Source organism: Caloenas nicobarica, chromosome Z (assembly GCF_036013445.1).
Source record: "Caloenas nicobarica isolate bCalNic1 chromosome Z, bCalNic1.hap1, whole genome shotgun sequence".
In the NCBI taxonomy this organism is placed as follows: Eukaryota; Metazoa; Chordata; class Aves; order Columbiformes; family Columbidae; genus Caloenas; species Caloenas nicobarica.
In genome coordinates this window covers 18,691,259-18,719,104 of record NC_088284.1, presented here as the reverse complement: position 1 = coordinate 18,719,104, position 27,846 = coordinate 18,691,259, and the positions used below count along the sequence as shown (strand labels likewise).

The window sequence follows — 27,846 nt, the reverse complement described above, 5'->3', positions numbered from 1 at the left end:
AACCAGCAATAGTGGGAAATAGTGTTGCATTTTTATACATGTCATCCTATAAACATTGTGTTCACTAAAATAATAGAAGTATTATTCATTATGAAAGATGCAGCTTGTCTCTGTGAATGCTCATTTTGTCTGGCACTCCTAGCTCCTCTTTCATTGTTAACCATCAACAGGGCAATTTAGAATTGATTATTATTCCCAAAACATAATGATGTATCACTGCCAAGGCAACATTACAAGTTAGCGTATTAAGCAGATCTTCTGATTTTTAAAAAAACAGGATCTAAAGAAAAGCATTAAAGAACCATTGATATGACAACAGTGCAACTCAGAGTATTGTTGTAAAGAGTAGTACACATGGTCTCCTCCTCTCTTTTTAGAACAAGTTGCATGATGTTTGCTAGCATAAAAAGACTGTGGATCTGCAATTCATACACAGTTCTTATTGAACATGAATAGTCATTAGACTGAAATAATAGGATTATCTGTACGATAAAAGTTGCAAAAAGCCCTGAACCTTTCTTAAAAATAGAATTATTTGACTTTTCCCAAATTGTGAAATGCATACAATTAAATAGGGATTAAAACATCCTGGCTTCAAACATCTGCCAACTTGACTTTACAGTGCTCTCTTCATTTTAAGACAAGCTTTTTATAGGAGGTACATGTGCAATAATATAACTAATTGTATGTTTTTCAGGCACTAAACATCCCACTAAAAACATGGGATTTCTTTGGCCAAATATTTGTAGTCCTTTTGTTCATTATAAACAAGCTAATCAACTTACCTTGCAATTGCCTCTTTTGTTATTCATTATGGACAAGAGTCAAATTTCCTACTTTGGTTCCTCAAATGTGACCTACACAGAATCCAGGTATTTGATCCCAACAGTGAGTCAAACCTAGCCTTGAGATGCCTGAAGTGTGGCCCACAAAGCATCCTGCTCAGCTACAAACTGAAGTCCCTCAGCCTACACACACAGGCATGTGAAGTGTCTTCATGATGTTTTGTGCAAAGGACACAGGGAAGATGGTAACTTCCTTTTGTGTGAGCCTTGGGATGGCACGCATCCCTCCATGAGGCTGCAGATGCAGGATTAGGTAGGATCATTTCTCATTCTGAGTGGATTCTGAATTCCCATGAGGAGACAGTAACTTCTGTGACTTAGAGAGTAATTTAGGTAAAGTGGCAAGACTGTGGTTTCTAGTCTGTCAATTATTTCTAGTTTTTATTCGATTACAGTCTGATGTAAAATGTCTAAAGCATATTGAGACCAAAGGATGAGAAGCCATACCTGTCTCTGTGCTAGATGAATGCCTTATATTCTGGATACGGATTCAACTCTTTCTTGTTCTCCTGCCATGGGCCCCATGAATCTTGCATCCCTGGCTGCATCGTAACCCAAAATGCTTATTAAAAAACTTTTCCCTTTCCCTGCCCTCTTAGACTCCTCAAATTTCTATGGCACACAGTTAAAAGTACTCTTCTGGAGATGTACCCTGAGCTGAAATCACTTCACTCTGCAATAGGGAATTGTTATTTAATAGACAACTGTCATGACATCCTGCAAAATATGGATATTATCCCTTGCATGAAAATAGAGCCTTGGTAATTCAAATATTCTCACAAAAACCCAGCAGTCTGCATCCTAAGCACAGAAAAATGTTCCATTTGTCCTCAGCTCTTAATTGTCATGCTCCTGACAAGCAGGAGAAGAATTAGATTCATATCATATCCTTTCTTACAGTCTACCTGTGTAGCAGGTGAGACAACAACACTCAAAATCACCCACCCCATCACCTCACCTCATCTCAAAATTATTAACCATGTTGAGACCAAATGTGCCTAATGCTGGAGTCTTCACTCTACTGTAGTACTTAAATCCAGAGTCTGCAGCTTTGCTGCTGGGATATCTCCTTTTTGGTTAAAGCTACACTTAACCTTCACAACATAGACACTTCAAATCAGGTTGTAAATCATTTCACACATCTGATATCTCAGGTTATCCATAAACATCACAATAATTTTAAAGTAAGCATTATTTATTAAAAAGATACCAATTAATATGTGACATGTCTTACAGGTGAGCCAGGTAAACCAATCAGCCTCTTCATTTTGCTCTTTTTCTACATATTTCTGAATGCCACAGCATTAGACAACAATAGGTACCACTAAGCAGTGTAGAAGGCTGCCAAACTATTTTGCAAGTGTATCCTACATACCAAAATCTATATGAGCAAGCTAAAAAGAAAATACCATTTTCAACAGTATTCAATCTCATTTTTTTGGCTAATTTTCCATTTTTTTAACTTTAAATGATGCAGTCATTTTGCTAGATAGTTAGGTCCAGTTGGAATTGATAAACAACTCAAACCATTAGCATGGAGGACCCTGAAGGCCCTGAAGTATCTGCCTCCACAGCTGTTGGTCGATTCTGTTAAGACACAGATACTTTCTATCAGATATTCATCCTTCAGGTATCAAAGATTTTAGAGCTTCGCATAAAGATGTTCCATTTATAGCATTCTCAGCACTTAATATTTCAATTACATGAAATGATATAAGGCTGAAATTCAGTGAGATCTTGCACTATAACGGCAATTAAATAACCTTGGAGTACAGGAACTTGGAATACACAGCTAGAAGCAGCACCCTTCCATTGCTGGGAACCATAAACTGATGAAGTTCTACTTTATGCCCAGGTGCATCTTTTTCCTCTGAACTTCACACCTGTGGCTGCCACAAGTCAAAACATTCTTTCAGTTTAAGTAACTTTATTGTGTTAACCAAGTCAACTCTTGCAGTTTCTGTGTTGTTAGATGCAACATTCCTTTGGTCAACCTCATAACCCCTCTGTACATCTCCTCACATCTGGGTTTATTACAGCCACAGTAATAACTGTGCCCAGTACTCCAGAGGGATTTTACTAGCATTTTATCCAGTGCCATTAGCACTTTTAAATAAGTACATCCTAAATTCAAATCTGCCTTTATAATGACTACAACATATCCCAGTCTTCCCCATATGTCTCCTAGTGCTGCACTGTCAGCAAATTTCATCAGAGCTTTCTACTTTTTGTGCTGCCATCAAAACAAGAAAAACTGAAGTCTTGTGAGTCATGTGAAACATCTTTAAGAAGCACACTAGGCTCATTGCCTTTTGGCCCAGTAATTTACATTTTAAACATGCCTCTTGTTCACTAATCATTTCTAATTCTCTTTTAGGTTTAGGTTACAACAAAAACCTTAAGTCTAGATCAACGAATATACTACATTTCCTTGGTCTAGAAAATTAGTTATATATTAAAATACACCTGCCTAGTCAAGCATGATCTATCATGCTACTCTTTGCCCCATTTGTCACTTATTTCTAGATCTTTATACTCTTTTTCAAAATTTCAAATCAGTTAGTAGTTCAATGTTGTTATTTATATATATATATATTTATGTATCTACAGACACGCAGAGTGAGAGATTATTTTCTTTAGTTCCCTACTCGTTTAGTACTATTTCAGTAGAGAAAAGACATATCAATTGCAGCATAAAAGAAAAAAAAGTTTACCAGATTTATAATCTCTCCCTTTGGTTCTTGACAAGTAAGTGGAAGATCTAAATTTTTGAGAAGCTATGACAAAGTAAGTCACTTTAAATTCTATAATCTATGCAAACACTGCCAACAGATGAGTATAATTAAAATCAGATCTGACAACCTGAGTAGGAGTATTTCTTTTGCAAATTTCTACTTAAACTTCACCATGATGAGAAATAGTATTTAAAGGGTCTAGACAAACAGCAATGCTAGTAACATGGCACTGCTAGCTGGCGTAGAATTTATGTTCAGCTCCAACTGATGAATAATCATTTATCCTTTATATCACAAGCTGCCTTAATTCTTTTTGTGGCAGATAAAATAGGCTGCATATTTCCTTCATAATGACATTTCCCTCAAGTACAATTGCTTGAAAATAATGATTTATAAATACTTTAGAATTAAGTATTTTAATGATGCATATCATTCTCACAAATACATTTATGGGATAGCATAGATATTATGTTTTCACTGGATTTTCTGCTGGCATCAGACACATTTCCTTCTAGGCTTTCACTAAAAATTGGCAGCCTCAGTAAATTCGTTTCTGAGGATTTATGTACTAAGAAAGTATTCTGAAGTAGTATGAACACAAGGTCTCACTGCTTCATTTTCAAAAGAATTTAAGTCAGATGTGTTATTTATTGAACACTGGTCAGGTAGCATATCACCCGTAAGATATTCACCGCTACTCACTGACACAGTGAAGAATCTTTAATCCATGCCAGGAGATATATTAATCCAGTTTTAAAATGTTCTGCAACATCTTTCCACCCAACATGTAAACTTTACATCATGGCTGTCTAATTACAGTGCTATTTAAAATAAAATCTCAGAAACAAAATTCAGCTTCTAACTTTAAGACAAGAAAAAGAAATGGAAAAAGTACAGTTTTTACCCAGATGACAGCTACAGCTTGGTTAAGCTCCGTGGGCCTTGAAAAAATCTTTTAAAATTATCAATTCTTCCCTGAGTATATGGTCTCTCTTAAAATAATCTAAAAAGCACAGCTAAACAAGTTCATTTAAACTCTTGGGGGAATAATTACAAGCAGTTAGACAGAAACATTCTGCTTTCAAATCTACAGATTTATAGTTTATAATAGAAGGCATAAAATGTCCTCATGACTGGTCAATGCAATTCTAAGAGAAAACAAAACTCCAGTGGTTTAGTGACCATAATCTCCAGAGACCTGAGATGTTCTGCACATTTCAACTCACAAATAGTCTGCATGACTTTCAGCAGCCAATTTTTAAATTACATGGAGCACATTTTATTCTTAAATTAAAATTGCAGGCATGTAAATGCTATCTCTATTTTTAAAAGTAAACCAAAAATTGTGGTTTGCGATTGCAACAATTAATTACAAAGATTCCAGTACCAATACACAGTGAAACCTGCATCACTAAAACTAGTGCATGCTGGTTAACCCAGACATACTTTCTGAGCTCACTCATCAGATCACAAGATGTTCATCACAGAGCCAAACTTACTTTTGCCTTGATGAGGACAAGTATGTTTTATTTGTCTAAAGATAGTTTCATAATTCATCTGAGGGCATGAAAGAAAAACATAGTAGGCACCACTCTACAAGAGTGATGAGCAGCAAAGAAAACTGGACAGCAAGCAATTTACTTATAATAGTATACTGACTATTTCAGAAAAAAAGATGTTAATATCTAAGACATTTAACTCATCTGAAGATGAACTCTAATAGAATGAATGACATCAAGACCAATGCTTGGAATACCTGGTAAATGTCAGATAATAAATGATGTCATTTGTTGCCATTTACTGCTAGAATTTATTAAGTGTGGAAGAAATTTTAAAAGGGGGGTATGCACTTATTGGAGTTTATTTTTTAAGCGTATACAAAAGTAAAATCACACAGAAGGATTTTTTCTTTTTTTCCTTTGCTGGATTTTTTTTAAAAACACCACTAACAGTTCCCTTCCTTACTAAGAATACTGGATCTGGACAAAGTCATACACTTACCCTTGGAAAGCTATAGGAAAACATATAAGAAAAGACAGGCATGAGAGAAATAAACTACAATTCTGCGATATGTGAGTGATATCATCTTTCTTATTTTAGCACTTTTTTCTCTTTCCAGGCCTCACATTATTGTTTTATTTCCCATTTCTACATATTCTAGTTTTCCCTCAGACTTTCTCATTAAATAACAAAGTAATCAGGTTCTTAAAGAAAATTTTCTGTTGTTGTCATATTTTCTGAATTCCAGTGAACTGTTCATCCTTCTGAATTCCCTGTGTTCTCTACTCTCCCACTCTTCTCTGTATAGATGAACTGGCACTGTGCATTCTAGTATTCTCTGGCGTTGTTTTACTGTTGTCTTGTCCAAGTCTTGTCCGCCAGCTATAAAGACCTATATGAGATAGTATCAAACTGTCCTTCTGAAAACTCTTGACTCAAAGCAGAACAGTAGATTTTCAGGAAAAAAAAGGGAATTAGTATGGAAAATACATATACCTCAGTTGCACATAATGTTCCCAGAAAGGAAGAACTAGCTCAGATATTGTAAATTTGTATTTTAAAGAAAAGTTTTTCAATATAAAAAATACTGGTTCTAGTGTACAAAAAGAAAAGCTGCAATTCTAGATCTCCATGCCTAAGAACAGACACTAAGAGATATTAAAAATTAATGAAACTATATTCTCATCCAACATATGAGTACATGAATCCAGGAAAATAAGGGAGTTGTCTGTTAGCAGGCAAGCCTTTTTAACTACCTGGTAAATCTGAAGAACTTGTTTCTAGAAAAACTTAAGAAAATACCAAAATAAATCTCAGACTTTGGTGACTTGATTTCTTCTTAGCTCACTATATGTAACATGATGCTCCCTGGCACAGAAACTATCAAATATTTTGTTATTTTCTCCTTTAACATGAATCACTCTACTAAATACACATTTGACAATCTCTCATGAAAGACTAACTTCCTTCTGGTTTTTAGAGGCAATCTAAACATGTAAGTGTTGGTTTCACAAACTTTAATTTATCTCTTAGATCACTCTACACAAATACCAGTGGAGAAGAGGTATAATGTCTACTGTGGAAAGAGTCCATTGATTTCAGGTGCCTGGCTGAGTTTTCAGAATACTTTGCTCTACACACACTTCATGCAACAATGAAATTCATTGCATGCTTCAGAGGTCAGACATTCCAGAGAGGTACCCATATAATGATGAACTGGTAATTAGCAAGCAAGACTGCAATGTGTGCTTTTAGCTGCTCAGCATCACACGAGAGTCACGCAAGGAAGGCAGGAATGGAATCCAAAGCTCTGGCACTGCACTGAGCTGTCCTCCTTCCTACCATTCCATTTGCCATGCATTCCTACTCTGCAAAATGGAGACAGGCCCTAGAACAGAGGTGCTGTTTGAAAAGCTAAAGTCCTTTTACTGTTCAGATCAGACTCATCAGTACAGCAGAGATGAATATAAGATAGAAGTCCAGTGGAAAATATAGCATTTTACCATCTAACTAAAGATTGTAGGTTATCTGTCTCCAAGACAAGGTCTGCAAGCAGCTCTACGAACAGCTGAATGTACTGAATTGCTCTCAAAATGCTATGAAGAAGAGACTGCACAAAGATCAGATGCTTCTGCAAAATACAATAATCCAAAACTATTTAAACTGCACTGCCAAAATACTGCTCTAGCCTTTGTGCTCTACTTCATGACACCCAACACATATCCTCCAGTTCACAATGCAGAAACATCACTTCAGTGGGCTGTAAAGCAGTTCTCACTTTTTAATTTTTAGATTATTTGAATTAAAAAACATACGTCAAGTAATAACTATGTTTTAAGAGTCACAGACTTGGTCAAATGGTATGTAATGCTGATACAGTCAGTCTGGTTTAGGGAGACCTAGACTTAAATAGTGTGGAGAGGACATGAGCTAGCCTGCAACACAACCTCAGAGAATGGTCCCTGCTCAACTGATCCCTGTTTCACAGAAGAGCCACAACTACAGAAAACAATTTAAGATTTCGTAGCCATCATTAATTCTGTCATGTCCTGGCTTCTAAATACTTGCATATTTTATGCTCTTTTAAGAACAGCTTTTTAAGTGTAACATACATCTAGACAAAAAGACATAACATTAAAATTCAGATGTTAAATGTGTTGATTAGAATTTAGATTTGCCTACAGCTCTGACATAAAGCCTATGCTTTCATATAAAAATATATTTGGCTCTACATCATCTAGAGCTTTCATGGATCAAGATGGGTTACCATATGCTCAAACCTTGATCAGTCCTTGCACTACAGGTGGGCTACACCAACTACAGTAAGAGGCAGGAAAATGCTGATGTCTTTAACTTGTTCACAGTTTGCCCCAGGGTCACTATGTAATTATTTTATACCTCATAAATAAAAAAGTAATTTCCATACTAGTATTCCTCACACATGGTTATTGTCCTTTTTTTACTTTCAGTGAGAAATTAACTGTTTAATATTTTGTTATCCTTTGATGTAGAGCAAAACACCTCTTCTAAAGACAGAGTTCAAGTAAACAGAACTTCAATAACAGGCTTCATAAAGAATCCTATAGAAAACAAAGCCATGTAGTCGTTTAATTTCTAAGTTTTCTCAACAATTCATATTTATATTAACCAAATTTGCCAGCTACAGTCTCTGTCTCTACAACCTTTGTCCCCCTTTTTCCCTGACTCAGCTCCTTTTTAGAATTGTGTCTTCTTTTCGCACATGGTGAAAGGTGTTTCACAAACTGGGGGGGAATAGCAGGCACTCATATGGAGAAAGTAGATACAGTTTTTAACATGAATTATAGTGACAACAAAATATTTATTCCCTGAGCACACAGCTCAGTGAAAATAAGTGACCATAGTATATTCTCATATTAAGTTGAAAGAAGGGAGAGAAAAGTGCCTGGTTTAGCCACCATAAGCTACTGAAGAAAATATTTCCCCAAAAAAGTTTTCAAATGAACACATGTATGTAGTTTTCAGGGATTCACAAATCTTCCCTTAGAAGTTAATTAATTAAGTCAAATGTTTTATCCTAGACAAGTGCCTACTCCTTCAGAGCTGATTACTTTTTCCATTGCATATTGTCAAATCTGTGAAATGACAATGATCTGTATGACAGAAGATCCAGGGCTAAAATCTTGCCTTTACCTAAATAGTGGGAATTTTTCCATGACTTCAAAAAGATCATTAACTCATTGCCATCATAAAATAGGATTGGGCAGTACTTTTAAAGTTCTTGGAACAACCTTTTGCTATGAGCTAGGCACTTCCTCTCTTTATACATCTTTAAAATCTTCCTTTTCCTACCAGACTCATCATTACTAAAATAGTAGTTTAAAAAGCAATCTGTCACCCAGGAATCCGACAAATGAACAATAAAAATATTGGAGAAAGTTGGCATCTTCCTCTATTTTGTTTCAAGATTTTCCCTATTTAGCTAACAGAAGAGAATTTGTGCTGTCCTTTGTATATTATACACATGGCTAAGCAAATAGCTGTATTTAAACAGCAAACAGCCACAGCAAGTTCCAGCAGAAAGAAGAGTCAAGAAGGTTCCAAACATTAATGCTTCCAGTAGCCAGAAAAAAAAAGGACAAACTTTTGGTCCAGGGGCTCTTTAAAAAAAGATATGGTGTCTTCCTCTTGCTGTGGACAGTGCACGGTGTAATAGAAAACTGAAATTCTAAGGTGGATTTCAAGCACTCTCCCGTATCTTCTGAAACCGAGGTATACCGGGGAGAAGACACATTCCACCTCCAGAGAGAAGAAAGATACTGTTCATACAGCACTTCTACTCACCAGTCCTTGCAGCAGCAATGGTGTTGGCTTTGAAGGAAGCCAACTGTCCTGCTCTCCCAGCCAGAGGTAAAGAATTGCATTGGTGGCCACTAGAGGGAGGATTAGGAATATAGTAAATTGTGGGCAAAAGGCACCCATGATGAATCACATGGGACAACCCACAAATCCCCCACTGCTGCCAATGGGCAACAATTCTCAGATACTACTATGGGCTGGGTAGCTGTTATCATCTGCTACAGAGGAACTGCCAGTATGCATCCTAAACTTTGGTGGCTGGAGGATAGGAGGGCTGACTAGGATCATGTGAAGCACACCTACAGACACATAAAGAAAGACAAATCCCTTTATTTATAGTTGTGTTATTTGCCTTCTGGTTTTAAATCTCCTTACTTAAAACTTCTGATGTCCTTTATCAAGAAAGTTCCTACGAAAAGGAAACACACCAGGTTCAAGAGAATCTCAGAAGAAGCATCAGCAGACAGACACACTGTGTCGATACACTCTATTTAACACCGAAACATATTAGACGCACTTGAAAACAACAAAATCCATTGTGATAAATGTTCTTTCACTAAATTAAGGTTTGAAGCACATCTGAAAGAAATGTTTTCAATTAGTTACCTAGATAATTATACAGTAAACTGTATCTTGCAATTCAGTTTACCCTGGAGCTTGACTGCCTGGTATCTTACCTCCAGCACAAGTGGCAGAACATTCTGACCAAGGCTGATGATTCCATGCAAAGCCAACTTCATTGTCTCCACTGCCAGTGCGAGAGATGGGAACATTGAATTTATACCTTATACCCAAATTTTGTTCCTGTAGCAGAATCTGTAGTTGAAAACAACTGGTTATACCATTAAAACAGGCAAGCAGAGGGCAACTACAGTGACATTTAATCTAGGTATGTGTTATGTCCTGTGGAAGGGAAAAAAGTAATAAAGCCATAGTAGTTCTATCAGGTATTCCCAAAAGAATCTGGACTTTTAAAAGATATACAAAAGTATTATCGTCTAAGGTGAATTTTGTCTTTTTGTCTTCACCCCCCTTAACATAACTTCATAACTCTATTAAATACTTATTTTATCATTCTAAAAAGCAATTTTTCATTAAATTACTCTCTTAGTGGAAATTAATTTGATAGCTGAATAATTATGTGAAGTCAAAAGTTGATTAAGGACATTACTGTGCAAACATGCAGCATTCCTCACTGAAATCTTGTGAGGAGCTACTAACAGACTAGTTATGAACCTAGCTCTGCCCTTGTCTGCACTCCTATTGACTACAATAATAGTAATAATAGTAACAGTAACAGACTGTTGCTGAAATCATTGTTTTCCCCTAATGCAATAGCCAACAGCACTCACTTGGTGAAATCATGAGTGATTCTTTTAAAGGAATATCAAAACTCTCACTGCAGCCATGTCACTGGAGGTGATACAGAATTGCAACAATCGCCATGAGTTTTTGTCTACCCTCACTTTTGAACTCCACTTCCACATACCACCTGTCCAACACTAGCCTCTGACTCTCTATCGAACATTTTCTTTCTGTTGCTAATAATAAATATCATGTTAGAGGCAGCAATCTGACATGTCTTTGAGCTTCTTCTCACTCCCTTCTACCTTCTGTGATATTTTCAGGGGCATATTTGCCTATCCGCGTTGGACAAAAGAGCAGAGAACTTTCAGTAAGAAAGTTAGTGGCACTGACTGAACGAGAATGAAGACTACAGTCATTGTGTAACTCATTCCGTATGGACTCTCCAGCTTATCCACTGCTACAGCAGGAAAACCAGGATTCAGGCGTTTGAAAATGCTACCTAAAATGTGAATAACTAGGCAACAAGCATTCTATACATTAAAATATCCCACGTGGCTCAGGCATCCCTGAACTGCAAATCTAGAAGATGAAAGAATATACTGGGCAAGTACCACCTTGTTCTTATACTCAACACAGTAGCAGAACAGTAGGCTCACTATGGCCTGCTGTCAGAGATGGGGTATCATGACCCTGGTCACATCTTCTGTTACGTTCTCATGTTTTGTAGAATCTGTTCAGAGCAATGTATGTCACAGTAACGTACTTTAACACAGGTCAAATCATGATACTCTTTTTGTGCTATGAGTGTACTTCACACTCAGACCAGGCTTAAAACCACTGACAGAGCTGTCAAGAACTGTCATGCTGTATCTCAGCACTACCATCTATCAGCATTATGCAGAGACACATTATATGCCCCATTTACAATGTCAGCTACCATTTTCTGAACGACACTTAACAGAGAAGTGGAGTTTTCTGTCAGATTTCCTGGGGCTCTTCTGACTTTATCTTTTTTTCATCACAATGTTTGCCAGTCAGTTTTGAAAGGTAGGAAAGCTGCATTAAAACACAAATGCAAAGTCCCAGCTAGGCAGGTTGTATATTCTTTGAGAAAACATTTTATTCATGGTCTTATCTTTTCTCATAACACAAATAGATATTTCAAATATCAGAAACATGTTAATTATAACTTTACCATGACTATGAGATTTTCTGAAGTAGGGCCCAGGGCTTCCAATGACTCTGGTTCATCTGTTGGCCTCTTGTAATGGAAAGCTGTTCCAGCAACATCAAACTTTCTTGGCCAGTCAATAGTCCAGGCACCATTAATATAGTAGTCATCCTCTTCAGATTTTAAAGCTTAAAAAAAAATACAAGCCACCTAAAAATTGGAAGCAGCATTTATAATGGAGAAGCCGTTTTAAATTAATCTACTAATCTGTTAGAACTATGCGAGCTTAGCTCAACATCACTATTTCTTCAAGCAACATAAAACCTCTTCTTCGGTCTTGGTCAAAACATCCCTCATGCAGTTTGACAATATTGCCCCTGCAATAACCTCCAATGTGCAGGTATACTTTGCAGATTTAAAGATGCAGGTGCTATATGGAACAAAACAGAATGCCTCACGCAGCTTCCATTTTAAAACAGAGCACATGTGCAATGTATGCTGCTCTATGTAAGGTATATGCAGGTCTCAAATGTATAATCAATTATCAATCTAGTCTTTAGATTAAGAAGTTGGGGTATGTGATACATGACTCAGATAATGTGCAGAGGTAAAAAAGAGAAGGAAAATTGAGTTTGACGTATGGTCTCAAGCAGCTGTTGCTTTGTTGTCTTTGTCCACTGGTTCTTTTTTTCTTCTTAAAGTGTAAGTCCAAGATATTTCTACTACAAACCCAAATACTAGGTACTTAAATATGATAAAATGTTGTATTATCCCTAATTTTCAGCCTTAAACCACAAAAATACTGTAGATAAAACATTAATTCCTTGGCTAACCAACCAATTGGGCTGAACAAGCACATACTATTCAGGGATTTATATTTGATATTTTATCAATAATATTAGATTAAGTTTCTAAATGTGAAATTGACTTTGTATCTTAAGGTGAGCATTCTATTAATTAGATATTGACTTCTTGACTTAAGGTGAAGATTATCCAGTTATTCAGTATTCATATTTACTTTAAATAAAACGTGTTCTTAAAGGCAAATTTATGGTTGGAAATACATGATCAAACAGCCATGTCATGTTCTGTTGAGACAAAAAACTGACTTTACTAGCTAGGGAACAAACCCACATTACAATTGTAGGGAATAAAACAACTTATGGTCAAGTTTTTTTCTCAACTACATCTGTGTGAACAGCTGGTTTATCTTAAACAGGGAAAACATCTTGATGCTCAAATTTTTTAAAACAGATCAGAGAGCATTTATATGAACAGGAGATAGTTGTAGAGGCAGTAATATTCTGTTGGTGACAGCCATATTCAGCAAGGATTAGTAACCATTTCCATCAGCAATATAAGGTCTGAAAAGTAACATCTTTCCAGAGCATAAATTTTATTCCACTGACTTCCCTGGGTTTACTTTGGAAACAGTCATGTGCTTTGGGTGAAGAAACTAGTGCTGACACATCCACTTATCTGGAACTCTCAAAGTAACCAGATTCCTTATTGTCTGTATAGGTTTTGTAGTACAAGGAGGACATAGTGAAAAAAAGTGGGTATAGGAGAACAAGACAAACTGCAATCAGTACTGTACCAAAAGAAAGGAACAGTACTTCACTATTTTTACATGGGTATATGAAATAACTGTTACAGCTGAACATCAGCATTTTGGTTTTTTAGTGGTCCTATTTCCACATGGCCAAAATTTCTATCCAACCTGCTTTTACAAAATCTAGCTTAATTAAAAGGTCACAGGGTCTCCCAAAGCTACCAGGACATGTTAAAGTCTCTCTTACTGTGCCACTCAATCCCAAACATTTTCTTGTCGGCTTGTCTAATATCTACTAAGAGCAAATAATGAAGTGAATTGTTTAATTATATTATTTGAGGCATATGAACAACAACGAGATATATAAATGAGCACAAGACAACATTCTATGTTTACATAATTAATAATTCTGAAACTATATGCTATCAGTTATTATGTTATATGCTATCAGTTATTACGTTATTTACATTTAAACCAAGGTATATCCAGAAGCAAGGAAGTTCCTTTTTCACCTCTCTGACTGCCAAAGAAAAGTATATTTGCATTCTGTAAATAGATTTACCTAATGTCACTTGTTACACATAGGTGAAGCCCACACCGTTGTGAATAGCATTCCAATAATATAATTACATGACAATGATGATGCAGTGGCATAATGCTATTAGCATATGAGACAGAATGAGCAAGTTAATGTCCTAATCGAGTCCTTTATGAGAACATGAGAATGGAGGAAGCCGATGGAATATTAGCACACAACACCCTGTTGCGTAAGGGGAATACAAGGGAAGACGTCACCCCGGATCAAGCCATTTAAGGGAAGATAACCGCATTACTAAATACACATTTTTTCAGCAGCTCTGGAAATAGGTATTTTGTTGTTGCTGGGTTATTTTTTGGACAGATCAGTTTAAAATATCGAATTATTATAAGCCAGAGATGGGAAGAGAGGACAGGCATTGACTGGGCTAACTGAATTGCCAACTGTCTAACTGCAGCCTAAACTTGAGGTCATGGCTTGCAAAAGAATTGGATCTTAGTTTCTATGGAACCATGAGATGTTTGTTGCAAGTTAATTTGAAAGCCTGCTAACTGAAATTAACAAAGAAGAAGTCAACATGACAGCTACAGAGGAACAGAGTTTTATTTTTTCTGTTTTTTTGTGTTTATCCAAATGGAGAAATTGATTTCTTAGACTGTGATCACATAGTTGGCAGCACTACACATAAAATAAAATATAATAATATGTGCAAATGGTTATTTTCAGCTGAGTCAGTTCTCTACTCTGGTTCATGGTGTGGCCACACGAACAGTTGTCCTGGAACAGAAGCAACTCCATAAAGACGGGGAAGGAGCTGTGAAGTGGACACTGCCACTAAAGAAATATCCATAAAATACTCTTGAGGTATTTATTTTAACATAATACACTGACTTCTAACTACCATTGTGCTTGTATAGTTCTTCTAGGGGAGCGGACAAATTAGAACCCTTCCTTTCCCCAGAAATAGGTGATCCTAAACCAGCATCTGGTCCACACTCACAAAACAAAACATCCCATAACAAAATTAAATGGTCCCTGTGACTTAGTAAGATTATCTTTCATTAGGCACCTTTCATGGCACCTTTGAAAGTTGGAAACACAACAAAACTAGTGAAGGAGAGGAATCCCCCATTTGTGTAGTCAGGGCTTCTGTGACATGAGGTAAAGCTGTGAAGGGAAAGCCTGAAACTGAGGAAACCCCTTGAAATTCTGACAAGCACATAAAAAAAGTGTTTATGTACCACTTTAGATTTTTAGATCTGTGGACAGATTAAATAAAAATGAAGTTGCCTATATTTTTTATTTAAGCCAAAAAAATGACAATTTTCATTCATTTTATACAGATGGTGCCAATCTAAATGCTTTTCCAGACTGATTATCTGCTGAATTACGGAAGGATGGAGGCAGGCATAAAGAAAAGTAGGCATCCAACAACAACAGGTACCATTATTACCAATATAATCAATTTAGGACTAAATCTATGTAGGAGGATAATTGCCCTTCTAACTCACACAGACATCGATCCTTTCCAACATGTTAGTGTTATATATACATACATATATATCGACTACGTGGAGTACATACTGACAAAAGTAGCCTTATCAGCTGCTGTTCAGCCTAAACCGGTTATAGCTTTTGGTTGTGCTAATCCGTTCAGTTCGCTGTACAACTAATCAGCTCTCTAATCTATTTTTTACTAAGAAATGGGTGTTCTTGCACTACTTTGAACTGACTGCTATAAAAATCAGGATATGGAGACTTTCAGAACTGCATGTCTTGAGTTCAACAAAGCCAGATTTGTACATATCAGTATTAAAAAAAACCAAACCAAACCAAAAAACAGAGAGTAAATTTAACTGTCTTTAAAGAAAGGAATAATACCAGAATTTCAATTTAATTCTGTGCTTTACAACAGGCTTCCTGAATGAGCTCAGTTAAGCATCTAGTTTTTCTGCACCTCATTTGCTTTATCTATAAAACAGGGACAGCATCTAGTCTCTATAACATACTAACACAGAAATACTGTGCAATTAATACATTAAATTGCCTTAAGATATGGAGACAGTATTGTTAGCATTTAAGTAACTAAGTAACTATGGCTGCTGATGAATAATCATTCCAAGAATAAAATTGTGGTTTAGAACAGTATAGTTCCCCAAGATCGGAGACTTCCTAGATGGAAGGACATTACCTCAGAGTGGGACAGTAGATCATCTGAGTGGTCCTCATCCACTTCAGCTCAAGCTTGACACCGTAACTATAGCAATGCATTTCATTTGCTTCATTGAAGAGAGTACATCCTAAACAACTGCTGCAACTGTCTGATCACAACCTAATATTAACAGCTGCTGATTTCCTCTGCTGCTTCTACTACGTGTATGGTTTGGCCAAACCAGAAAATGTACCTTCAAATCACAACATTAACTTAAAAACAATCTGCTATTTAAACCATGTTCTTACCAATATAGTTCTTTGACATTGCCACTTCTCTTATTTCAATGTGCACAGAACCTCTTGGAATTTGAACCACTTCCATATAGCCTACAGGACAAAGGTGAATTTCATTTGTTGTTGTTTACATTAATCAATATTAGTCATGAAATTAACCACTACTAAATTATTTACTACCAAAAAATTAATATGAGATATAGGTTTCAAACGTAGTTCAACATTTTCTTTCATGTGTTATATTATGGAAAACTCTTTAAATTTCATACAAAAATTTGAAAGTGAGAGCAAGAACTTACCATGTACTCAGGAATTTCTTTTTTTAAGTGGTCATAAAGTCTTTTCAACAGTGTATCACAAGTAATTAACATATAAAATGACCTTAGAATCATCAGATAATTCAGGTTGGAGCGGACCTCGGAGAGTCATTTAGTCCAACGTCCTGTGACAAGCAGGGCCAGCTAGGAGACCAGACCCAGTTACTCAGCATTTTATCCTGCTGGGTCATCAAAAACTCTGAAGGTGGAACTGTACCACCATTCTGGGCAACGTGATCCACTGCTGGATTGTCTTCCTGGGGAAAAAGCTTTCCTTCCATTCAGTCAGCACCTGTCTTGTTTCCATTTATAGCCATTGCTCTCCTCCCACCGTATACCCACCACTGTGAAGAGCATGGCTTTGCCTTCTCCATAAACTCCTCATAGATATTGGAAGGCTGATACCAGCTAGGTCCCCACAAATCTCCTCTTCTTCAGGCTAAATAAGCTCAGTTGTCTGAGGCTTTCCTCATGGAGGAGTAAGCACTACAGATGCCAGTCATCTCTGTGGTCCCTCACTGATCCAATGCAACAATCCTTTTCCTCTATTTTGGGAGCCCAAAACTGATAACACTAAGAATGCAAAAATAATATTGCCTTTTTTGAGCTAAGATTTAAATTAATTGCCCATACACATTTTCTGAGCTCTTAAAAAGATGAACTTAAAAAGACATTTCTGGATTCTTTCTATTCTAAAATTTCATGTATGACTAAATATCAGATTCTACCATACGCATTAAAATTGTACACAACATTACTTATAAAGTGCATTAAAACCCAGGTATTCAGTAATGACATTTGTCATATTTGACATAAATCCAAACTAATACAGAAAAGGAAACAATGAGGCAAAAGGAGTCAAATTGAATGACCAGCAGCAATGTCATGCTGGAAATCAACACAGCACTGTTATTTGCTAAACAGTCATCTGTGCAATAAAATGGACATATAGTTGCATACCTCCTCTGGGTAATGAATCATTGAAGAAACCTTCAATGGCTTCACATGTACTCCCATCTCCCCCACAAACGCGGCATCTATCTTCCTTAGCATCAGACCCCAAAATATTGTCACAACCTACATGCTGAGAACAGATAGGAACAAATCTTTTAACAGAATTATGGTTTCTTGCATCACTATCTTCACAGTTTTTTTGAAGTGTTTCTCTCAAGTCTGAAATATTCAGTTCTGCTTTTTATCTACTCCGTTTTTGAATAGTTGTTACTGTTAAGTGGGCTTTCCCTTACCAAATAAAGAAATTTTGAAAGGAGAACAATCCACATCTTGTGTTGTTACCAAATCTTGATTAATAAGTACTTTGTATTTCTGCTGTGACTTGCAGGAAGGGATATCACAGTGGTTTACAAACAATGTAGTTATTAAAGTTATCAATAAATGATTAGTGATTGTTTTATTTGATACTACAACAGCTGTGTTTCATCTATTGCTTTGCTAAGGTAAACTTTTGCTATGTGTTACTTAAACATTTATGCAGCATACTTATAGTACTATTGTTCCCAAAACCATTTACAGCTTTATAGACCATATATTATCTACCATCTTGCAAATGGGTAATACATAGTTCATAAGTTAACATACATAAAATAATTGACAAAATAGTATTATTCTAACCATTTACACTTTGACTTTCTGATTGACCAAGAAGGCAGAGGCTCAATTTTATTACATAGCTCATTCTCCACTTGCAATTTAGTCTGATTCTTAGTTTGGAAAGATTTCTCGAAACTACTACAATCTTCTGCATAAAGTACATCGGAATTCCATAGGTTATTTCTTGAGCCTTTTTTCTTTTTTTGTTAGCTTACTAATACATGGCAAATGCTTTTGTTCTCATTATGTTATTCAATAAACATACATCTTCAGCCCTCCATCTAGCAAACAATTAAGCATCAGGTTAAGCTTTAGTTATGTTAGTGGTTTCAGTGAAATCAAATAATTTTTAGAGTCACCAGCACTGTTCAGAGTTCTAGACTTAAGTGAAGCTGTGAGATGTGTATAACCAAAAATATGGCACAGACCTCCAATCCTATTCAAATTCATGGAATGCAGTTCTACAGGAAACTTTAAAAACAATCAAATTTTTAGTAAATGGCAAATACTTGCATCTTCATACACATTTTCCTAGAACTACAGAGCAATAGTGACAACTTTCTGTTTCAATTATATTAACAGCTGAATTATTTGCAACAGGATGAAATAGTTAGAGAAAAACAGATTAATACATTCACATTTTCTGCTTTTCAGCCAGAGTGCTGTCCTGTTGCCCTTTCCACCAATTCAACAGAAACCATAAAGCAAGAAAAAGAATGTAAAATGAAGGATTCTATGAATGTCTGTGAGAAGCTACTGAAATTCGAATAATTTGTCTAACTTATGCAAATATCTATTCTATATTTTAGTCTCAATCTTACTTTTTCAGTAACAACTTGACCTGTCAAAACTCCTGCTTCATAGAAGTAAAAAACAAGTACTGTAATTAAATATAGGAGATAGCAAACACAACAATGTAATCTATAAGCACTTATAAAACATTTGTAACCTTGCATTCTCCATTGATACAGATATCCAGTGAATCAGCATTGCACTGAGTCCCATCTATTACTGCAGGAGCACGTTCAGTGTAAAAATTATAACCTTCAGCCAAGCAGTTTAAAGCACACGGTTTAACCCCACCTGGATAACAAAAACAAATGAAAAAAAACCAACAGAAGTCTTGAAAAGTTAGCAATTAGTTAAAAATAAATATGCATAAACAGATCTGAAATTTATAATCTTATCTCATACCTGACACATATAATGTATACACTTTATTTAACTTCCCTTTATTGATTTCTCTACTTGACTCTTCTTTCTTGCAAAAAAGATTATTTCGCATAGTAAGGTATGGCAAGGTTGGCTCGCTCCATAACGATTCCATTATGTTAATACAATCCTAATGATTATTGAACAATTTAAAACAATAAGGATACCGCTTCACCATTTGAAAAACAAGAATAACAAAAGAATGTAGAGCTAGAAGTATATCAGGGTAAATTTCAAAACCACTATCAGACTATTTCAGTGAGGAATTTAGTCCTATTGAATTATACTACAGCTCAGAGCACATGCTCACAATGATACATTTTAGGCTTTTAATCTAAGAAACTAAGACTAAAACCATTCAAGTCAATGAAATACAAAAACACCAGGAAGAACATGGACTTATTCCCTCAGGGTTTAGAACAGGAAAAAAAAGTAATAATAAAGGGGCAACCTTCGAACTTTGAACAAAGAAACATAACTAAACTTGATTAAACTGTCTCAAAAATAAATTACAGCCCTCTTCCCTGCTGCAAAATACCATTTTGTTTTACAGTGCAATTATTTATTATTCAGTTATTGAAATAGTCTTTAAAGACTCTTATAAATGCTTTTACCTCTTTCTCCTTTTTCTAATATTCTGACCTTAACAAAGGAAAACATTGTGAGATTCTTTTTATACCGAAATCATCACTGCAGTACAAAAGGCACCTAGAGATCACTTATGTAATCTCTACTCCTACTGCAACTGCAGGTGGAGAAGGGCTCTGTATTTTTAAAGTGGAGTCCCTCCAGCAATGCTCACCCACCTTCACAGTAATACAAGACTCTACCAGAATAGAGATGGCTCTCTTAAAACATTTTCAGCAATTGACAAAAGTACAAGCTTAGCAAACTTAGCTCATTACATTTTAATCAAACCATTATATTTACAAACATTACTCTCTATATAACACGTTTATAATTTTGAAGACTTCACATATGATAACAGTTTTGCAAAGCTAACCATTACCTCCAGTGTAGGGTTTCCAGTTATAATACTTTCCCCGGAAAGGCATATTGTCAAAATCCGCACATTGCTTTTCTCGAAAATCACGGGATCCTGAAGGACATGGCTAAAATAACAAAGACAGAAAAAAAAAAAAAAGCTTACTTTCTTGCAAGTATCAACATAAAAGGAAATGCTTATATTTTTGTATTGCAAACATAATCATGCAAGAGACTAGGAGGTGGTTCCCTGCTTTATCTCATGGCTCTGATTCTGAAACTTGATTTATTGCTTTACAGTTGAAGCATCTACTTTGCATACTTAGGCTGGCATAAAGTAACTGAACAGTTTCCATAACACTGGACAATCAGAATCATGTAAACCATGTTTGCTAATCAATCCATCAGCTACGTCCCTATAAACACACATTAAAAACAATTGAAAAAAAAGTCAAGAAATACTTGTAGGCTTAGTGATACCGTACCAAACAGCTGTACTGAAACACATTATTAAGTCACTAAGAAAAAAATGAAGACGCTTTCTAGAGAACTGTATAACCTCTGCTTATCGTAGCCTTGCAAAAGCATTGTGCTAAGATTGAGAACGGGAATAGATAACATGTTTGGCTCTGATTTTTAACAGTCTCTGAGTGCAGGGAAGTAAAAACTGCCTTCATTTAAACTTTCATTTCTTTGCATTACCAATTACAGAACTGGAAAATATCTTTTTTACTTGGAATAAGGGCAGATGTGAAATTCATCTTGGGAAGAATTATAGGAGAAAAAGGATTCTTTGATATTTCTCATATTTTTCATCAGCAGGTTCAAACTAATAATGATGACTATCTTGAATACACTCAGAATTTAGATAGCACATTAAACATTATTATCAATGTTTTAAGTACCTGCTGAAATTGCAAGCTTCACCACACAAAGTATTTGAAATACAGATTAAAATAATTTTTACACTGAAAGAGAAAAAAAAATTGTTTGACAGGAATTAGAGGTGTTAATAAATATTACTATTTTATGAGCAAGAGTTCATTTTATGGCAGCTTTACTTGTCTTCCTATATATCTAAGCCAGTCAGCGCTGTTCAGGAATCTGAAATGCATTCAAGTGAGAGGGTCACTATAAACATGGATGATAAAAATTTACTGCACAATGAAAATATTAATAGAAAAATCATGATTCTCAGTATATATTATTCAAGCTCCTGTAACAGACAGTTCATTTTAATTTCATTCAGAAACCGCAAATTTTCTCTCCAATTTTGAAGTTGTTGTGATATAAGTGAAAATAGTGGACACGAGACAGTATTTAAATTTTAAACTTTTTTTATAAATCATTCTATTATCTTCTTCTAATTAAAAATACCTTTTTAAATATAATACATTTACTGATAATAAAAATGTAGTGTTACTGCTTTGATTCAATAATCCTCCAGATCTTAACAGTGAGAATAAAAAATAACTGTATGTAAATAAAATAAGAAGTTTTAAAAAAGTTTTTAATAGTAACACAAAGTAAATTTGCCTCTTTGCATCCTATTCTCCAAGCAGTAGAATGACCAGTCCTTAGCACTTAAGTCCGAACCTCTCTGATACTGGCAACTACACCCTATTCTTCAGTCCCACTTGCTTAGGTACTAATTCATGGCTGCTATTTTAACTGCATCAAGTTCCCATTACAAGTTAATTAAATCACCCTATTCTCTCCCCACCCCATCCATAAAATCCTTTTTCTAAATAGTTATACTAGGACAAAACAATAAAACATGAAGATTAGTAAAGGATTAAGACTCCCATATATACAGTCTTAAAAAAAATTCTCGCAATCTATCTTTGAGATATAGTCTTAGTTCTCTTGTTTGATGGTGACCTTGGGTATATTTTGAGGCAACAATATAACTTCATAAGTAATCTGGATGATGGTAAAGAGTATACTCTCAACAAGTTTGCTGATAACACAAAACAGGGAGGAGTAGTTGATACACCAGAGGGTTGTGTCCCATCCAGAGGGACTTCGACAGGCTGGAAAAACGGGCCCAGAGGAACCTCATTAAGTTCAACAAGGAGAAGTGCAAAGTCCCACGCCTGAGGAGGAACAGCCCCCATGGACCAGTACATACATCCTAGGGGTAACCAGCTGGAAAGGAGCTTTGCAGAAAAGGCCCTGGAGGCCCTGGTGGACACGAAGTTGAACATCAGCCAGAAATACGCTCTTGTGGAAAAGAAAGTTAATGGTATCCTGGCTGCATTAGGAGTGTCAACAGCAGGTCCAGTGAGGTGATCCTTCCCCTCTACTCAGCACTGGTGAGGTCAAACCAACAGTACTGTGTTCAGTTTTGGGCTCCTCAGAGCCTGGATGACCTCTCATAGGAGGACAGGCTGAGAGAGATGGGACTGTTCAGCCTGGAGAAGAGAAGGCTCAGGGTGATCTCATCGATGTGTACAAATATTTGAAGAGAGAGTGTAAAGCAGATGGAGTCAGGCTCTTTCCAGTGGTGCCCAATGATGAGGCTGGAGGCAATGCGCACAAATGGAAACACAGGAGTTTCCTCCTGAACATCAGGAAACATTTTTTTGCAGTGAGGGTGACTGAGCACTTGTACAGCGTGCCCAAAGGGGTGGTGAAATCTCCCTCCTTGGAGATATTCAAAACCTGTCTGGCCACAGTCCTGCGCAACAAGTTTGAGAAAGAGGGGCTGTACAACATGATGTCCAGAGGTGCCCTCCTAAGCAAAGTCAAGTCTTTCAGTTTATTAAATATCAATTCGGTTTCCACAACAATTTAAACTGCTGGAAATCACTGTTTGTATCCTCTTTTCTTTTTGAACACAGGCCTGGCAGTCTGACAGAAAACCAATTACACATAGGTATCCACAGTCTGGAATCTCCCTGCTGACAAGAACTGCAGACAAGGCTGGGGAGTACGTGGGAGCAGCTAAAGGAACCGTGGGAGCAAAGCTCCTCATACAATGTTCCTGCTTTCTTGATATTTTATCTGGTTTTCCTAGTCCTGCAGACTAAATCCTGGTTTCCTATCCTGCAAGTACTCTTAAATTAGTTTCACAAACTGATACACCAATGATATCAAAGCTTTTACATATCCCAGTATCTTTGGCTTTAAAAATGGAAATCCATCAATCCATAGGCAGATTTGGTGACCTTTGCAATGAAGCAATTTGCCATTTTAGTGGCTACATCCTCTCAGTGAATACTGACAAGTGCTGGCTCTTAGTCTTGGGATCTTGCTCTTTCTCTAAATCCTTAATTTGAATCCAGGTTTCAGGTGGATTCAATGAAGTTTTCAGGCAGTCCTTCTGATGACTGCAATTACCAAATGGTAGTCTGACACCTGCAGCTTTCTGTAATCTGAAGCATAAAATGCAACCTGTAGATTTGTTGTTGTTGCACAATTTTCCTGTCTTTTTTAGTATCTCACCAATAGCTGAGAGGAAGTGTAACTAATGGCTATGACCTCTAGAAATGCATTAGAAATCGTAGGTATAGAAATGCAAAAACATTACCGAAAGGTAAGCTACAATTTGCATTTACAATATTTGTGCTCTTTGGCACTGTCTCTTTGTGTATGTACTCTTCTCCCAAAGTAAATGTGCAATAAATGCTTCTCTTTATTGGGTGAGATATTTCACTTTTTTCATGCAGTTACAGTACATGGATAACTCTTGTCAAGCAACGGCCTGCTTGTATTGCCAAATACACTTTTAGGAGACTGCAAATCATGAGGCAGGAACCTAACAAATGTATCAGAACTTAAAATCGGGTCTGCAGAAGGTCCTGAGAAGATGATGACGAAATAATTAAAATTGAGTTTAATAAGAACATAAAAAAAATTAAGACTGAAGCAAAATTACATTGTCTAAAGAGTGTTAATGAATCATTGAACTAATGTTGACACAACATAAAACATCTTTTCTCACAGAAATCTGTTTATCTCGGAGCTTGAAGTCAGGCAGACTTCAGTAATTTAACTCATTTGTGTTTTCTATTAACAAATGGCTCTAATACATCTCACAGAAGATGAGAAACAGCCAGAAGGGTGACAGCTGAAATTCAGGTATTGCTCCCAAGATGTAGCTCCTCACATGAGTACATTTTAGAAAAAAAAAAAAAGGCTTGAAAATATTAAAATTATGAAAGCAAAAAACAATATATGTGAATGTATACATAACGGAAGGAACCAACAAAAGCCCTTTGCTTACATTCTGTTTAGAGAAAAGACTGAAGAACAATAATCTTTTAGAAGTATGTGTACACATATACTTTTATATAGATAAACCATTCACAGAACTTGTAAGCACAACATGTTTCTTATATACAAAAAAAATTAGGAGGCTTTTACAGTTTTAGATGTGTTATCAAATTAAGCTTCACATCCTATACATATTTTATATCAGATAGAGTTACTTTAACTGAGTCACTATGTGCCTTGCAATTCTATTAGCATTTTATATTTTTTTTAAATTAAAAAATACTTTGGTTGGAAAAGTACATGCATTTTTTATTAGAGATAGTGTGGTTGGTCGTAGAAAATAAGTTTCTGATGAGCTTGTTCTTTCTGCCACCCTTTTGTTTCAGAACTCATTAGCTAATGTTCTTTTCTGCTGATCTCAATGTTTCCATTAGCGATCTCTTTTGAATTAAGAAGTCATATATGGCTTTGGAAGTGTTTGAAGTGAAATAAGCCTAGTAGGAGTATGTGTGCTGTTTCCAAAGAATTAAAATGGTCAAAAGAAAGGGCAACAGAACTAACTCATCTTTGAAAGAAAAATGAAGTCAAAATGAGGGGGTTTTTTGGTTTATGAATAGTAGGAGCTTTAGGGAGTGCTACATTGAAAATTACAGAAGTGCAATGAATGTTGACACTGCAAAAAAAAAACTTCAACAGAAAAGATGTACAAACAACACATTTTTCATAAAAACAATGACAGACTTCCATGCTCTTAACACTTACATTAATCAAACGTACTATTCCATTAAAAATGTCAAGCACTAAGGACTATCATAAATCTTGAAACAAAATCTACTAGTCTCAGCAATTCTTAGTTATGTAGAACCCTAAATATTACTATAAAAGAAGTAGACTACAATTGTCGAAACCATTAAGGCAGTAAATTTGAACTTCTACAAGTAACAATATGTTTATGCACTGGAAAAACTTACTCAAAAAATATGCTAAAAAAATTATTCACAGTCAAACTGTAAGAATAGCATTTCCAAATTGCTTGGCCAGAGTCTGCAATTCTTTTAAGACCTAGACAGTGAAATGCAAAGTTTCCTTTCCAATAGTTTATTTAAACTATTGATTGAAATCTAAGTATAGGTAGGGAGTGAACAGTTTAGAATAGAGGACTATAATTTTAAAAGATCTTAACATACTGGAGCAGTGGTTTGAAATTAAGCAATGGATGCAAATTGCTACACTTGAGTAGGAACAATCAACTGTACAAGAACGAGCTAAGGGATGACTTCCTAAACAGCAACTTTTTAGAAAGGGATTTGGGCATTATGGACAAACACTGACTAAATAAATATTGTCGCTCCTGTAAGAAAAATGAACACAATACTAAAATTAATAAATTGGATCCCATCACTAAAATTAAGATGAGTTTGAAGTTATACTTATCTCTGTCAAGCCTCAGCTAGAATCCTGGGCAGAGGTTTGGTCACCACACTTCAAGATGATGTGCACCGCTGGGATCCCAAAGGCTATTAACAAAGACACTGTCTAGTGTAAAGAACACTAAGAATAGATATGATGCTAGCCTGCAAACACAGGAGAGGCTCCCATGGAGGGAACACTATCAGCTGTCTTCTTACTGAGGAAAGAGTTAAGTAAGGGTCTTAAAGGATGGGAAAACATACACTATAGTTTCTGAAAACAGTCCTTACTGTAAGGATATTGAAGAATCGTAGTGGTATCTCCTGGACTGGAGCTTATTTCAAAACAGGTCGGCTTCCTAACCATCAGTTAGGAATGGTTTAACAATAGGTGATTTTCCTTTGATCCAGGCAATAGCCTGAAGGCCTCCCTCAGATACCTTCTAGATGTTCCTTCTGTGACCCTGTGAAATCCCTCTCAGTATTAAACGAAGAGGGAAAAACGGAAGCAAAATCAGCTAAGAATAAAACTGTCTGAAAAGTGTCTGACAATAAGAAATAAAATATGCTAAGAATGAAACAAATTATAGTGACATTTCAATGGTATCATTAGGTAGCGATATGATTGTTAATTATAAAAAAAAAAATTAATGTTGTATATTTGTGAGGGAGCAGGATTATGTATCGTATACTTTCTTGTGTACTAGTTACTGTGGCAGATGCTAAAGAATATCTATTGGAGATAAACATTTTAAACAGGAATGCTTGGACAATTATATCACAAGAGTCCTCAAAGAGTCAAGGAAGGACACCAGTGTGCCAATATGAATATTTTAACAAATCTTAGACTGTGTGTTTAAAGTGAAACAGTGCTAATGTAAAAAGGTCATTATTTGAAAAGGACAAATTGAATATTCTAGGATACAGTTTGCCTGATATCAATCCCAAATAAATAGAAAAGTTGGCAGAAACTTGACTGATACAGGTTTAAAAGAAATATAAATAATAATATAGATCAGTATTTTGTACAAGAATAGCTTTTATCAACTAAACCCTTTTACAATTCCTGGCTAAACTGAAAGGACAGTGGAACACAAAATATAATTTGAGTTTTATAAGGCACTTAACTTAGTAGTACACAAAATCCTGACAAAAGAACACCAGGAATAAACCTGTAGTAGTTCAGTAGAGCATAGATTCAATTTATTAAATATAGACTGACAGATTTCAATAGACATATTTGAATAAGGAATTATCACTAGGTGGATTCACAAGTGAATTTCCTATCAACTGTACGAATGAGAAACACACTCGGTGCTACTCATCTTTTTGTTTGTGAATTTGAACTATGGAAAAATGCCTTGCTTATGAAGTCATCCAGTTACAAAAAACCATTTGAGTGAAATAAAGAGGAACATTAATGACAGCAGATCATCTGAAAAGTTGAATCCATTCAAATGAAAACTGCACAAAGACAGCCAAGCGCAAAGATAAATACATCTACAGAAAAAAATAAGAGAGTGTGGCTGATGCACTCAACACCCGCGTGACAGATGGCCGAAGCTGCAGAATGGTGCACTGTAATTTGGAAGGCTCTATGACTGGAAAAGTTTTACAGCTCCTACTAGACAACCAGCTCAGCTGCAGTTTCTCTTACAAC

At 35.9% G+C, this 27,846-nt stretch overlaps 1 protein-coding gene across 2 annotated transcripts in view; it reads right to left on the bottom strand.

Moving 5' to 3' along the window:
* ADAMTS6 (ADAM metallopeptidase with thrombospondin type 1 motif 6) overlaps positions 1-27,846 on the bottom strand; it is a 152,091-nt gene that overhangs the window by 22,190 nt on the left and 102,055 nt on the right. For both annotated transcript variants that reach the window (XM_065655824.1, XM_065655823.1), the window contains 6 exons: positions 20,585-20,687; positions 19,313-19,446; positions 17,713-17,836; positions 16,448-16,528; positions 11,922-12,085; positions 10,096-10,234 (listed from right to left, as the gene is read on the bottom strand). In XM_065655824.1, the coding sequence (XP_065511896.1) occupies positions 10,096-10,234; positions 11,922-12,085; positions 16,448-16,528; positions 17,713-17,836; positions 19,313-19,446; positions 20,585-20,687 (745 nt within the window). The remainder of the gene's footprint in view (positions 1-10,095; positions 10,235-11,921; positions 12,086-16,447; positions 16,529-17,712; positions 17,837-19,312; positions 19,447-20,584; positions 20,688-27,846) is intronic.